Genomic DNA, 16,280 nt, shown 5'->3' with positions numbered 1-16,280 from the left:
ATATACGTATACATATTTTCAAAGACATAAATCAGGGGATGCATTAAAATAATAAAATGACATTCTCACAAGCTAATTTATTTGCTATTCAGGCACCACCCTTCCTTTGTTCTTCCAGCCGTTTTGCACTATCAGCAAGTCATGTCCCATAGAATGTAAGTCTGCAAGGACAGGGTCCTCTCCCCTCTGTACCAGTCTGTCACTGTAAACCTGTTTACTGTAAACGATATCTATAACCCTGTACGTAACCCCTTTCTCATGTACAGCACCATGGAATTAATGGGGCTATATAAATAAATAATAATAATAATAATAGTGCCGATCAGTCACTACTCGAGTTGTATTGAATTCCACTTGAGATTTATAAAAATTTGTATTTTACAGAATACAGATTTTTTTGTAATTTGCTCAGTGCAAATTCAGTAAATTAAAGGCCGGCCACCATTTCATTATGCCAGGACCAGTAAAAAATGACTCACCTCACCAGTGCTCATATCTCCAGCCACTTCTGCAGCTTGCTCTTGCCTGCATGGTCCATGGTGCATCTTCTTGCTGGTCTAAAGTACAAGACCGTGGCCCAGTATGTCTCCATGCATGAAGAAACTTTCATACGCAACTAGGCCCATGAAGAGATGCGATGGGAAGCCACAGCCTAAAGATAAATTGTAGTGAGCAGTGTCAGTAAGAAGATGCGCTGAGGACCGTATGCAAAACAGTGAGCAGTGGAGGTGAGCAATGACCTGAGTAATTTATTTTCTATATTTTCCATGTATTATTGCCTAGGATCTCTCCAGACCACTGAGTATAGTAAGGTACATTCAATGCGCATAAAATAAATTTTCAGCAAATTGATTTTCCTGGTAAAATCTGCAAGATTTGGTGAATCGTCAGATCGGCTCATTTTTAGGTGTCAAACTTGCGAGTGCAATGCGAGAAACTCGCACGAGTCTCTCGCCTCAATTCTCGGCACTGCCACTGACACTTGGGACCGGAGTGTGCGACTGTATGTACAGTACAGACCAAAAGTTTGGACACACCTTCTCATTGAAAGATTTTTCTGTATTTTCATGACTATGAAAGTTGTAAATTCAGACTGAAGGCATGAAAAACTATGAATTAACACATGTGGAATTAAATACTTAACAATAAAGCGTGAAACAACTGAAAATATGTCTTATATTCTAGGCTCTTCAAAGTAGCCACCTTTTACTTTGATGACTGCTTTGCACACTCTTGGCATTCTCTTGATGAGCTTCAAGAGGTAGTCACTGGGAATGGTCTTCACTTCACAGGTGTGCCCTGTCAGGTATAATAAGTGGGATTTCTTGCCTTATAAATGGGGTTGGGACCATCAGTTGTGTTGTGCAGAAGTCTGGTGGATACACAGCTGATATTCCTACTGAATAGACTGTTAGAATTTGTATTATGGCAAGAAAAAAGCACGTGTTAATTCATAGTTTTGATGCCTTCAGTGGGAATTTACAATTTTCATAGTCATGAAAATACAGAAAAATCTTTAAAGGTGTGTCCAAACTTTTGATCTGTACTGTATTTTTATGCAGCTAACCGCTCCGGTCACGAGTGCCGGCGGCAGTGCCGAGAATTGACGCAAGAGACTCACGTGAGTTTCTCGCATTGCACTCGCAAGCGTGACCCCGGCCTTAATCACTAGAGATAGTAGCACTGTGGACATGTTAGCACTGTTGCCAGCAATTGGTTTCAGTTGTTACTGTCATCACTTTGGGACACTTCAATAAGACCAGCAGGACAACAAGAGTAAAGGAGCTGGAGGTCCAAGGAAAAGGGCAGGTGAGTATAATTTTTTTTTACTTTTTTAACCCCTTACCGGCATCGGACGTACTATACCGTCCGATGCCGGCTCCCCTGCTTTGATGCAGAGCTCCGCGGTGAGCCCGCACCAAAGCCGGGACATGTCAGCTGTTTTGAACAGCTGACATGTGCCCGTAATAGGCGCGGGCAGAATCGCGATCTGCCCGCACCTATTAACCCTGCTGTTCTGTTGGTCAAAAATGACCGACTTTGAACTTCAATATTCTTTAAAATATTCAAGATGCGGCTCTGAAACCCGTGGCCGACCGACCCATCCTCATTTAAGTCAATCAACCACAAGTTTCAGAACCGCATCTTGAACACCCCAAAAAATACCAAAGTTCAAAATAGGTCTCCCCAGACCGAACAGAACAGCAGGGTTAACTAGTTAAATGCCGCTGTCAAACGCAGACAGCGGCATTTAACTACCGCTTCCGGCCGGGCGGCCGGAAATGACGTCATCGCCGACCCCGTCACATGTCCGGGGGTCGGCGATGCATCTCCATTGTAGCCATAGAGGTCCTTGAGACCTCTATGGTTACTGATTGCCCGTCGCTGTGAGCGCCACCCTGTGGTCGGCGCTCACAGCACACGTGCAATTCTGCTACATAGCAGCGATCAGCAGATCGCTGCTATGTAGCAGAGCCGATCGTGCTGTGCCTGCTTCTAGCCTCCCATGGAGGCTATTGAAGCATGGCAAAAGTTAAAAAAAAAAGTTTAAAAAAATGTGAAAAAAATAAAAAAAACATAAAAGTTTAAATCACCCCCCTTTCGCCCCAATCAAAATAAATCAATAAAAAAAATATCAAATCTACGCATATTTGGTATCGCCGCGCTCAGAATTGCCCGATCTATCAAATAAAAAAAAGTATTAACCTGATCGCTAAACAGCGTAGCGGGAAAAAAACTCGAAACGCCAGAATTACGTTTTTTTGGTCGCCGCGACATTGCATTAAAATGCAATAACAGGCGATCAAAAGAACGTATCTGCACCGAAATGCTATCATTAAAAACGTCATCTCGGCACGCAAAAAATAAGCCCTCAAACGACCCCAGATCACGAAAAATGGAGACGCTACGAGTATCGGAAAATGGCGCAATTTTTTTTTTTTTTTTTTTGCAAAGTTTGGAATTTTTTTTCACCACCTAGATAAAAAATAACCTAGTCATGTTTGGTGTCTATGAACTCATAATGACCTGGAGAATCATAATGGCAGGTCATTTTTAGCATTTAGTGAACCTAGCAAAAAAGCCAAACAAAAAACCAATGTGGGATTGCACTTTTTTTGCAATTTCACCGCACTTGGAATTTTTTTCCTGTTTTCTAGTACACGACATGCTAAAACCAATGATGTCGTTCAAAAGTACAACTCGTCCCGCAAAAAATAAGCCCTCACATGGCCAAATTGACGGAAAAATAAAAAAGTTATGGCTCTGGGAAGGAGGGGAGCGAAAAACGAACACGGAAAAACGAAAAATCCCCCGGTCATGAAGGGGTTAATGCACTGCTTATGTAGGCAATGTTTTATTAACCTATTGGGCCCTGATGTAGCTACTACCACAAGTTTGTCTTGAAAATGAAAATGTAAAATATCTATAAAGTTATGTAATATCTGAAAAAAATACAGCTGTGAGCCTGACTCCTTATACGCGGCAGATATTAGTGTCATTGGATGCAGAGGATTTTGAGGCTGACAGCAGAAACATTTTTATTCTTCATTGTTTCCTCTGATAGGTTCAAATTTTGGGGCTTTGAAATGCACATTTACACCGAGCTCTACTGTCAAAATCATAGAGAGGTCCCATCGTAAGCGATTCACAGACTAAAGGAACTTCGCTGTTGTCTCATTCTGCAATCTTTCCATATGTCTCGGTAAATCATATGCTAATAAACCGTACTGGCAGGCAGGTATAAATTAAGATGTCTTGTAGGAATATTTGCAGACAGGAGCATCACATATACAGACAAATATTGTCATACAACAATGGCTTATTCATTATATACATCAGCAAAAATAGCAACCTGATTCTCCATCTCTGGCATCGCACAAATGCAAAAATATCTCTTGGCATCTGCCGTTATCGTGCACACATTTTCCTTGTGGACTCTGTCAGTGTCTATAATAAATATTTTCTTGAGGTACAGATGTAGCCCAACATTGCCTCTAGCCAAGTTTAATCTGGGCACAAGCTAAAACATATGCTCGCTTCTTGGAGCGGTGTCAACACACTTTATTGAAGAATGTTAGAAAAACAGAATGTTGTCACATGTGAAGCTGTAGAAACCTGAGCAGCACCTAATGGTGCTACCGTTTATGAGCAGTATCACTTAATGGAGCCTTAAAGGGAAGGTGCCATTAAAGAGGAGGCTGGTGGCGGTGAGCGGTGATTTAGCATCGCTGGTTGCCACTCACCGCTGATACTTACCTCACCGCTCCGCTGCCCGCACTGCTCCTCTCTCGCCGCCACCTCCCGTCCTGGTCACATCTCTCCAGTCTCCTTCTATAACAGCGTGGCTCAGATTGAGTCAAGCGGTTATAGGGGGAAAGTGGAGCTCACAGAATACACTGTGGGCTCCAGGTGCTGGTCTCCTCCCTCTGCTGTGATCTGGACAGCCCAGGGGGCATGCCGAGATCACAGCAGGGAGCAGCTCAATGCAAGGTATAGGGTTTGCAGGCGACCGCCGTCTTCTATACCCAGGGATGCCGCATTTGCAGAGTGTAAGTGTTGTGCAGCGACTCTTACACTCCTGCAAAGCAAAATGGCAGCCCCAGTGTCTGCAAAAAAATAATATTAATAAAAATATTAAAGTTAAAAAATGTAATTTGTATTAAAAATAATTGTTTATATAAACAATCATTTTTAATCCCCAAAAAAATGGTAGCACCTTCCCTTTAAAAATGATGAGCAAGATCTCAGTGGCTCCCCCTACTGGCGACGGCATGAAGCTAACATTTAATCACTTATCTCTTTGTTAACCCCTTAAAGGGAAATTGTCAACCCCCCTAAATCGCCAAAATGTCTCTACTGCCCTCTTTTCCTGCATTCAAGCAAAACCCTTTTGGCTGCTTAGCGAATACTGAATAAATGTAAAATTTACTTTTAACCCTGTTCTAGCGCTATGTAAATCAGTGAGTGTGTAGTCGGGGGAAGGATTATTTCCCTAGACTAATCCTCCCCCTCATCGTGTAAGAATGCTCATGATGGACATGATTTGTACAAGTGACGTCACTGCCGGCTCTTTGCAAATCTTGCGCATGCACAAAACATTCTGCCTCCCTGGGAATGCGTAATGAAGTTAGGTGTATGCTCCTTGATTTCGCCAGTGCACTGTGCGTGCCCAGGTGAGGCTGATGAACGCAAACCTTGTCAGCTGATGCAAATATCAACCAGCTGCTTGTTTTCTTCAGGTTGGGTTGTCTTTATCAGTGGCAGCCTTTTGGGATACTAAAAGGGAATCTGTCGGCAAGGTTTTGCTATGTAATCTGACGGCAGCATGAGAGAGGGGCAGAGACAAAGATTTCAGCAATGTATCACTTATTAGGCTCTGTGCTTTTGTGTCAATAAAATGATTGTTTTATAAGCAAGAGATTTAACACTACAGGACTACAGCTCATGTGCTTCCTGGTCCAACCACACCCCCAGTGTTGATTAGCAGCTCACTGTCATTAGACAATGTGTACAGAAAGCTGTTGTATGGGCAGTAGCAGCTTTCTCAGCTTCGCTACATGCTACATCTTAGAACTCTGATTGTATCACAATTGCTAACTAAGTGACACATTGCTGGAATCAGGGTCTCTTTTTTAATAATACGCTGCTCTCAGATGAGGTAGCAAAAACACAATGATACATTTCCATAAAAGTATAATTTATTACCTACTTTTTATTAACTGTTCATTTTTTATTTATTTTTTTATTTGGAAAACTGACTTTGTAAAGATGTTTTTACTTTTTTAAAACCATTTTTTGCATTATTTATTAGTCCCTCAAGGGATTGTAATATATGATCTCATTATCACATTAGTAATACATTAGTAGTGCTATGTATTACCCTATACTCTCACCGCTTGACTGACAGCCTATCATGCCCTGATTCCAGCAGGATCAGGTTGTGGTGCATGGCCAACCAAGAGGCATTTTCTAGGCGGACTTAGGTTGTCATAACAACCCATTGTCATTCTTGATCGCACTTCAGGCTACCGATGGGCTCATAGAGTGAGTGTTTTCCCTCTGTCAAACTCCTCATGTGCCGCTGTCACTATTGACAGTGGCATATGAGGGGTTTAACTGTTAGGATTGGCCAGACCTAAGCAGTACAGTGCAATCAGCATGATATGCTGTATATATCCATCATGTAGTACTAAGGGTACCGTCACACTATACGATTTACCTACGATCACGACCAGCGATATGACCTGGCTGTGATCGTAGGTAAATCGTAGTGTGGTCGCTGGGGAGCTGTCACACAGACAGCTCTCCAGCGACCAACGATGCCGAGGTACCCGGGTAACCAGGGTAAACATCGGGTTACTAAGCGCAGGACCGCGCTTAGTAACCCGATGTTTACCCTGGTTACCAGCGTAAAAAAAAACAAACAGCACATACTTACATTCTGGTGTCCGTCAGGTCCCTTGCCGTCTGCTTCCCGCACTCACTGACTGCCGGCCGTAAAGTGAAAGTGAAAGCACGTCACCGCTGTGCTCTGCTTTCACTTTACGGCCGGCAGTCACTGAGTGCGGGAAGCAGACGGCAAGGGACCTGACGGACACCAGAATGTAAGTATGTGCTGTTTTTTTTTTTTTAGTTTAACGCTTGTAACCAGGGTAAACATCGGGTTACTAAGCGCGGTCCTGCGCTTAGTAACCCGATGTTTACCCTGGTTACAAGCGAACGCATCGCTAGATCGCATCGCTAGATCGCTAGATCGGTGTCACACACACCGATCTAGCGATGCCAGTGGGAGATCCAGCGACAAAAGAAAGTTCTAAACGATCTGCTACGACGTACGATTCTCAGCAGGATCCCTGATCGCTGCTGCGTGTCAGACACAGCGATATCGTAACGATATCGCTGGAACGTCACGAATCGTACCGTCATAGCGATCGAAATGGCAGTGTGTGACGGTACCCTAGGGGACCTGTGCTCATAATGGAAATGTATGTCAAATAGCACTAAGGGATTAAGGGATTTAGATCACTGTTTCAAAAAATTGTCCTGTGACCTCTCCGAAGAAAATAAAAAATATCAATCAGATTCATAATTCTTAAAAAAAATACTAGAGCAGATGAATTAGCATTGAATTAAATTTTTCTAGCTGGAAACAAGAGCAAGCAACCATAAAATGTGCTAAATTACTGTATATTATCTCAGTAGCTTATGCTGTAAAGTATTTTTATTTGAGTTATTCCGTGTTATTTGCACACAGGCCTAAAAGGCCCCAGGTGCGTGAATATGGGGTAGTCCCAAGAAAAGGTTGTTATACCGAAATGCCTATAACATAAAAATATATGAACAACTGGAAATTACTAACAACTATATACCTGAGGTATACCTAGAGTTTCAAAATTCTAACTAAAGTAATTTTACAGAAAATAGAAAACAAGTAACCTGGCAGGCCTGCGAGGCCCCAGGTATGCGTTCTAGGGTTAAAATTTTAGCAAATTCAATTTTAAAAAGTTATTCTCATCTTCTTACGTGGGTAAAAATGCAAAGTTGCAAACTTTGCAATTAAGGGTATGTGACGTATTTTCCATGCTATTGTGCTCTACAAGTTTTGCAAGCAGAAGTCAGGAAAATGCCTGTAGTGTTTTTCCTACACCATTTTTTTAGTCTTCTTTTTCATCGTCTTTTTTCATAGCAATATTTTTGCATTTGTATGTATAAAATAGCGAATGGCTTCCAAGTGGAGGCCACCTGAAGAACGGCCAGGTCAATTTTTAAACTGCTTCTGGCCTTTACAAACGTAAATCACTTAGAAGAAGCTCAAAAGTCTGAATATGTGAACACGAAGTTGTTATTACATTGTGGTGCATATGTTCATTGTTTTTATCATTTATCATTGTTTTTATCATCTCTCTGGTCTGAATTTTTTATTTTATTGCTTATGTCTCATTGCCTAGGTTACTAGCAACAATTGCAGTGTAGTGCAGTAGACAAACATGTGCTGTACTTGCTAGCTCTTTCTAATAGAGTTTTTAAGCGCTGGTCTAAAGCTAGCCTGATCTATGGAGTGCAATCTTAGATCCCAGCTTTTAAGAGCTTCAATGGCACTGTGCTCCTCAGATTAAGCCAAGTTCAGTTTTAGCCAACGATGACACTCTGGATTCATGAAGAAATGCATGCTTCTTCATGAATCTGGAGCATCTGATAAGTGGCATCCGCCTCCGTGTGCTACGCTAGCAATCTCAATCCAGTCAGAGACTGCAGGAAGATTTGGGAGTACGGAACGCCAAAGCTCATCATGAATTAGTCGAGCTGTGGCATCACACTGAAAGAAACAGGTGTGAAAACACCAAAAAATTGCAGAATTTAGGTGTAACTCCAAGTTGCGCCTAAATCTTGTGACATAGTATAGCATAGTTAGTAAGGCTGAAAAAAGACGTTTGTCCATCCAGTTCAGCCTATATTCCATCATAATAAATCCCCAGATCTACGTCCTTCTACAGAACCTAATAATTGTATGATACAATATTGTTCTGCTCCAGGAAGACATCCAGGCCTCTCTTGAACCCCTCGACTGAGTTCGCCATCACCACCTCCTCAGGCAAGCAATTCCAAATTCTCACTGCCCTAACAGTAAAGAATCCTCTTCTATGTTGGTGGAAAAACCTTCTCTCCTCCAGACGCAAAGAATGCCCCCTTGTGCCCGTCACCTTCCTTGGTATAAACAGATCCTCAGCGAGATATTTGTATTGTCCCCTTATATACTTATACATGGTTATTAGATCGCCCCTCAGTCGTCTTTTTTCTAGACTAAATAATCCTAATTTCGCTAATCTATCTGGGTATTGTAGTTCTCCCATCCCCTTTATTAATTTTGTTGCCCTCCTTTGTACTCTCTCTAGTTCCATTATATCCTTCCTGAGCACCGGTGCCCAAAACTGGACACAGTACTCCATGTGCGGTCTAACTAGGGATTTGTACAGAGGCAGTATAATGCTCTCATCATGTGTATCCAGACCTCTTTTAATGCACCCCATGATCCTGTTTGCCTTGGCAGCTGCTGCCTGGCACTCGCTGCTCCAGGTAAGTTTATCATTAACTAGGATCTCCAAGTCCTTCTCCCTGTCAGATTTACCCAGTGGTTTCCTGTTCAGTATGTAATGGGGATATTGATTCCTTCTTCCCATGTGTATAACCTTACATTTATCATTGATAAACCTCATCTGCCACCTTTCAGCCCAAGTTTCCAACTTATCTGTAGCAGAATACTATCTTCTCTTGTATTAACTGCTTTACATAGTTTTGTATCATCTGCAAATATTGATATTTTACTGTGTAAACCTTCTACCAGATCATTAATGAATATGTTGAAGAGAACAGATCCCAATACCGACCCCTGCGGTACCCCACTGGTCACAGCGACCCAGTTAGAGACTATACCATTTATAACCACCCTCTGCTTTCTATCACTAAGCCAGTTACTAACCCATTTACACACATTTTCCCCCAGACCAAGCATTCTCATTTTGTGTACCAATCTCTTGTGCGGCACGACCTTAGCTTTTACTCCAGAATTCTGGTGTGGAAGCTTTGATGAATTGGACCCAAAGTGTCTAAATGCTCCCAATATTAGACTAAAATTGGTGGAACTCGTGGATATCGGGCAGATTGGAGATTGGTCAATCAGATGGTGTCATGGGAGAGAAGGACCAGCAGCTTAATTTGTCCCCGTGGGACTTAATTTTCTGCCAGGCACATCTATCATCACATTTCTCTACTCTTGGAAATATATGAAGCAAAATGTCCATGTATATGGGGAAATCAGAAGAGATATCTGTTGGCAGAACAAGAATTTGGCATATTGGTGTATGGGCACCTTTAAGCACAATAAATCTGGCACAAGCTATACAAGCCATTTTTGTATTTATTTTTTTTTTTTTTGGGGGGGTACAAATATAACTAGAATTCTGGTGTATTTTTCTTGGTAAACTTCCTTAATCTAAATTATAAACCCATTTACAAAGGCAAGTACGCTAACCAGTGAGGCCAATGATATGCTTTCATCATGTTTTATATGTACCACGGTCTGTAACATTGCATAATCATTGCTTGCTCTTACATCAGTTTAAGGATCATTACCTTAATAAACAATAGCGTGTGAGCGTACAGTATCTTTACAAGAAGCACAGAGTTTATTAAAAAAAAAGAAAAAAATAGTCTCGATGTTTAATAAATGATTGCAGTTTCTGTAAGGAGCAAGCAGTTACCTATCGAAGGCAGCAGAGAAGATGAGCAGGCAGCATTGCGTGAACTATGTAATGCTGGATGCTATCATTATTGCGTTTTTATCATTGTTATTGTTTTCTTATAACACATTTCTTGCTCCCAATAATTTCAGTGGTAAATTCTGTGCCAGAGGTCTCCGAATGAAAAATATTAATAATAAAAAACATAAACTTCAAGCTACACTTTCCACAGGCAGATGCTGTACACAGCAGATTCTTCTTCTCGGTATAAGCTGCATCTCCTTGTTTCCAAAAATAGTCGAAAAACCCGAGCCAACTTGGCACAGGGATAGCAAATAATTATTAAATCAGATTAATGTTCTTGGTATTCGACATGACAGTGCTAGGAATTTAAACCACTTTGCATTTCTTGTTAATAACAAAAGACGTTTAAGGGTGAGCAGCGATATGAGAAGTGCAGTGTCAGGAGATATGGTCCACGCACTTCCACCTACTTAAAGAGAGAAAAGTCAATTATAAAAGGTAAACTAGATGGATCTGCTGACGATTTCTAATTTAGAAATTTTGACAGTAGCAACCTCTTGCCTACTATGTCAGTGAGAACTCATGCACAATGTTGTATTATGGATCAATATATATATATATATTATTAATATATTTATTGTCAAATATGGGGTCATATTCCTTCTTGGGAAATCAATACAGTATTTCCTAAAGCTTTTACTTTGGAATCTTGAAGGAAAATCAGGTCCTGAATATCAGCCACAGTAACCCTATGTACATGTTATCATAGAAATTTCAGACTTTCAGGATTCTTTACTGTTAGGGCAGTGAGAATCTGGAATTGCTTGCCTGAGGAGGTGGTGATGGCGAACTCAGTCGAGGGGTTCAAGAGAGGCCTGGATGTCTTCCTGGAGCAGAACAATATTGTATCATACAATTATTAGGTTCTGTAGAAGGACGTAGATCTGGGGATTTATTATGATGGAATATAGGCTGAACTGGATGGACAAATGTCTTTTTTCGGCCTTACTTACTAACTATGTTACTATGTTACTATGTTATATTGCCACTTGTCTTTGTAAATTATCGTTTGTCTTTTCATAATTGCTATTATGATGAAATTATGATAGTAAAAATTGAAAGCAGCACTCCAGCATTTGTTTTTTATTGCAACACTGGAGTGGTATCACTAATCTAAATTCCGAGTCTAGTATAATACTTACCAGATGCTGTCTTCAGCTCTTCCCAGTGCCACTCTGCTCCCATTCCGCCATCACCGCAAGTTCTGACTGACCGGAATTCAGAGATAACGGTCACAAGTCTATGACAATCTCATTGTTACTCTCATAGACTTAAATCGAACTGTGACTTCCAGCTTGCCCACCAAACCCTGAAGCGATCTGGTAGATCACAAACTGCAGAAGACTAATCTGAATGGTGGTGATAACAGATGAAGATGGCGGCTGGTAAGTATGATACTAGGTGCAGGGAACTTAGATTAGTGCCACTTGTGAGTCATCTAAACCTGTCTATTCCGGTGGGATTGTGGTCAGCTACTGTATGTATGGAAACTTTTTGACCTTAGCCTGATTGAAGATGCATGAATATCTTCAAATTAATTTCTGGTAGATTTGTAAAGATGTTGAATTATGTTTTTATGCTCTGAGGTCTATCCACACCCTAAAACATGATAAACAGAAGGGAGGAAAGGGGATAAAAACACTATTACATAAACATTCTATAATATTCACCTGTCCTAGGCCTTAACATGTCCTTATGCCACAGCTGTCCTACTCGTACCTCTGCATTCCCATTCAGCATGTAGGGCAGAGAATGTAATTGATGGCTATGATGTGAGTCATCCAATATGTGATTGCGTAAGGTGAGGTCAATTACAGGTCACAGTAAAGGAAAGAAGCATTGGAAGATACATAAACCAGCATGGAGGATCGTAGAGCTATGCCAGGAAGACTATGAAAGGTGACTATAATTTTTAAGCTCTACCCGGACCGCAAAAGAAGACAGCAAATTTAAGTCAGATGGCCACTTTGCTGTTGAATTGTTTGCATATTGAGTCCCAAAAATTTCAGATTCTCAAATTTTTTAGATTTGGTTTGCAAGAATTTGAAGTGATATCAATCTATTTGTTCATCTGTAGGAAAGGATTGGGCATGTTGAATTTCCATGCCTCATGTTCTTAAGGAATATGAAACATCTTTGCCCATGTTGTTTCTCAATATTCAAAGCACATGCATGCTTGACCATTCCAAGTGTGCATGTGTATGGGTGGATCAGAAGGAGTAGATATTTGGACAGCATCAACTGAAGGTATATGGGAAGACAAAATACCCAAGAAGAGCAAATTGTTAAAAGTGTTTATTTCTTTAAATTTTACCTAAATGGAACCTGCCATGTAAATATAAGGCTAATAACCTTAAGAAATGTGGTTGATTTGCAGGTTAATAGCCTTCTGAAGCTGCCCAGCAGCTTTAATGTACTGCGTAGACCTAATAAATCTTTATTATGTGGACTTCATATTGTACCTTTAAGTTATTCTTTAATGTTGTGTTACGACATATTGTTATTAGAGCAATGAAATGATAATACTAATAATTCATTCTCATTCTATAAAAAAAAAAAATAATAATAATTTAATTTATATAGCGCCAACATATTCCACAGTGATTTACATTATAGAGGGGACTTGTACAGACAATAGACATTACAGCATAACAATAATCACTGTTCAAAATAGAAACCAAGGGGAATGAGGGCCCTGCTCGCAAGCTTACAAACTATGAGGAAAAAGGGAGACACGAGAGGTGGATGGTAACAATTGCTTTCGTTGTTCGGACCAGACATAGTGTAAGGATCGGGTGTTCATGTAAAGCTGCATGATTTGGTTAACAGCCTAAATATGTAACAGTACAGACACAGAGGGCGATTAACTGTATAAAGTGTATGAGAACATGATGCAAGGAAATGCGTTAATGCGTTGAGGCGGTAGGCCAGTCTGAATAAATGAGTTTTTAGGGTACGCTTAAAACTGTGGGGATTGGGGATTAATCGTATTAACCTGGGTAGTGCATTCCAAAGAATCGGCGCAGCACATGAAAAGTCTTGGAGATGGGAATGGGAGGTTCTGATTATTGAGGATGCTAACCTGAGGTCATTAGCAGAACGGAGAGCACGGGTAGGGTGGTAGGCTGAGACCAGGAAGGAGATGCCAATTAAAAATGCCCAGAATTTTCACCTCACCATTAAACTATGTACTTATCGGCATTCCTTTATGCACCAATTACAATCCTACCTTAAATACCGTATGTGTTAAAATGTCAATCTTTGAAATTATTGCCGAACAATGAAGAATATTGAAAATGCAATGCCGGCAATTAAGCATCTGGCACATTTTGCAGCTATTTTGTAAAAGCCCCATTCTTACAATGGACTAATATTAGTATTTTAATAGTTCTGTGCCTGAAGACTATGAACTCCATACTGACTGCGAAAGGCTTAATTGTTTCTTAAGTAGAGAAAAGAAAAAAAAAACCATCACAAGCCACAAGCCATCTCTGCTTTTTAGTCCTTAAATAATTCACACAGAGCCTACGTCTTCAAAACGAATGCAAACATGTTATCACGTTGGAAATACAAAGTATAAAATATATATTCTCATAGTGCTGTCATGCGGGGAATTATTTAGTCGATAGCATTGTGAATTTAACAGCCGTCCCACGGATACTGTAATTATAACACCTGGGGTATTCCGGAATCCAAATTATAATGCTCCCTATTATAGAAGGAAATGCAGGGCATTTTATTAGCAGCTTCCCTGAGTATATATCCTATAATACACTAAGTTCTGTAACCCTATAATACCTAATCATTGTGATACGGTTAATATAATGGAATTGTATTCCAGGCAGAATTAAGCTTCGAGGAATCATAGGAAACTTCATTTTGCAATTGTATCTCTTCCTTTAGGTTCATATACAACACCAGGATACATTCTATTCCTGCCGTTTCCAGGATACAGTCTCTGGAAAATGTATTTCTGTAAGTTTTTAACACTTTTAATAAATCTTTTATAACTTTAGAAATTGGAACGTTGCATGACATAGTATTAATAAGGTGTATTCCATCAAATAATAAAAAGCTCAAATTTAGAACTGACAGCAGGCAAGAACAGATAAATGTGGTGTATCGGCTACACAGAAGCTTCATGGAGAGAATTTTGAATATAAGATAAAAAGATAAAGACTAATTATGATCAAAAAAAGCCCATAAGGCCACCATCACAAACTTTTAGTTTCAGTAAAAAAAAAAATTACATTGTCTGGGATTTCACGTGTTTTTATTTCTGCCATTTTATTTTTTTAGTTGTTTGTTTTAGTACCTGTCTTGCAATTTTTAACACCACAGGTCAAGTGATTCATTAGTCATGTGACTCCAAGATTTCACGTAGAATCAATTGGCGCTAAAATGCAACAAAAATAGTCAAATTAACCCCTTAGAAAAGAAACAAGTCTTTGGAGAAAAATGCCATAAAGTGTGTCAAAATGGAGGATACCAGAATGTGTTGTGTCTTTATGGAAATAAAGTGGCAAGAAATGGGTCTTAGCTAGAGAAAACTGAACTCTTGGAAGAAAAGGGGCACCTTCACCAAAAGAAGCGATGGTTCATATCTTGTGTTTTATGTGTTCCTACTGACTCAAACATCTGGTATTTGTTTCTTAACCCCACTCCAAAGAAATAAAAATGTTGCACAAAAAAAGTGAAGGTACCCTGGGGCATGTTCCCACATGGCAAAAACACTGTGTTTCTTCAGCTTTATTTATTGTGCATGTACTCCCACCAAAATGCCCAATACCAGTTTGTTCAATTGAGGTGTTGGCCAGGGTTGTGATGCCCCCAAATAACCTGAGAAGCACATTCCTTAATTTATGTTAAAAGCCATGCCTGCATGCAACACATTGATTCCTGCACTGAATGTGTCAAAGGTCCTCATAAGTTTGTCCTCCCAGACTCTTCTGTCTATCTGAGATTTGTAGTTACCTTTCAATGCTAGGAATTTCATGTACTATTTTTAATGTAATATTTTTCTAATTTCTGGCTAACACAGTATCAAGATACGGTATATTTTTTCTTGATTTTTGATATGCATTTTGGTGAAAATTTGACACAGTATACAATTTTACACTTAAAAATGCAGATTTATGGCCTGATTTCTAATTTGTGATTTATTGAAGTAACTTTTCTTTTTTTTTTGTCTTGTGATATTTGCTAATACTTTTGTGCCAAATTTTTCAAAATGATGCCATGAATTTGGAGCAAAATATAAAATGTTCTTTATTTTTGTATGAAACTGTGTTTTGCTAATTTTCAGCACCAAAACTGCTAATCTTTTAAAAAGTTTCAAAAATGCTCCAAATTGAAAAGTCCTGCAGAAACCTTACATCAGTGGTAGGCGTGTTGGGGGACTGGAGTGAGATGTGCCAAAAAAATTTTAACATTTGGTAAAAGTCAGTGGTGCAACTACAGTCCAATGGGACCCAGTCCAAATTGGATCCAGGTCCCCAACTGCATGTTGGACAGATATTTGGGCCCTTGTAGCATTCTAGATACTATAAAGACATATGTGTTCATCCCCATGTAATAATGTGCCCCATCCTGTAATAATGTCCTCATCCTTAACCCATCCTGTAATAATGTCTCCATCCAGGTATAATGTCTGCCATCATGGATTCCTTGCAGAAATAATGTACCCCATCCCGGTCCCCTTCCTGATATAATGTTTCTAATCCTATAGTAATATCCCCCATTCTGCACCACTTCCAGTTATAATGTCACCAATCAAGGACCCCTTTCAATAATAATGTCCACCATTTGGGACCTTTTCCAGTAATAATGTCCTCCATCCAGGATCCCTTTCAGTAGTAATTAGTGATGAGCAAGTGTACTCGTTGCTCGGGTTTTCTTGAGCACGCTCGTGTGACCTCCGAGTATTTATGACTGCTCAGAGATTTAGTTTTCATCACG

General features: G+C 40.0%; 1 protein-coding gene across 1 annotated transcript in view; it reads left to right on the top strand.

Moving 5' to 3' along the window:
- Window positions 1-16,280, top strand: part of LOC138680525 (follicle-stimulating hormone receptor-like) — a 205,966-nt gene that overhangs the window by 133,348 nt on the left and 56,338 nt on the right. Inside the window, exon 5 of the mRNA XM_069767896.1 lies at window positions 14,226-14,297. Coding sequence (XP_069623997.1) covers window positions 14,226-14,297 — 72 coding nt within the window. The remainder of the gene's footprint in view (window positions 1-14,225; window positions 14,298-16,280) is intronic.

The sequence above is a fragment of the Ranitomeya imitator genome, chromosome 5 (assembly GCF_032444005.1).
Source record: "Ranitomeya imitator isolate aRanImi1 chromosome 5, aRanImi1.pri, whole genome shotgun sequence".
Taxonomy (NCBI): Eukaryota; Metazoa; Chordata; class Amphibia; order Anura; family Dendrobatidae; genus Ranitomeya; species Ranitomeya imitator.
Note: the sequence above shows the minus strand (reverse complement) of the source record. Positions and strands in the feature narration are given on the sequence as shown.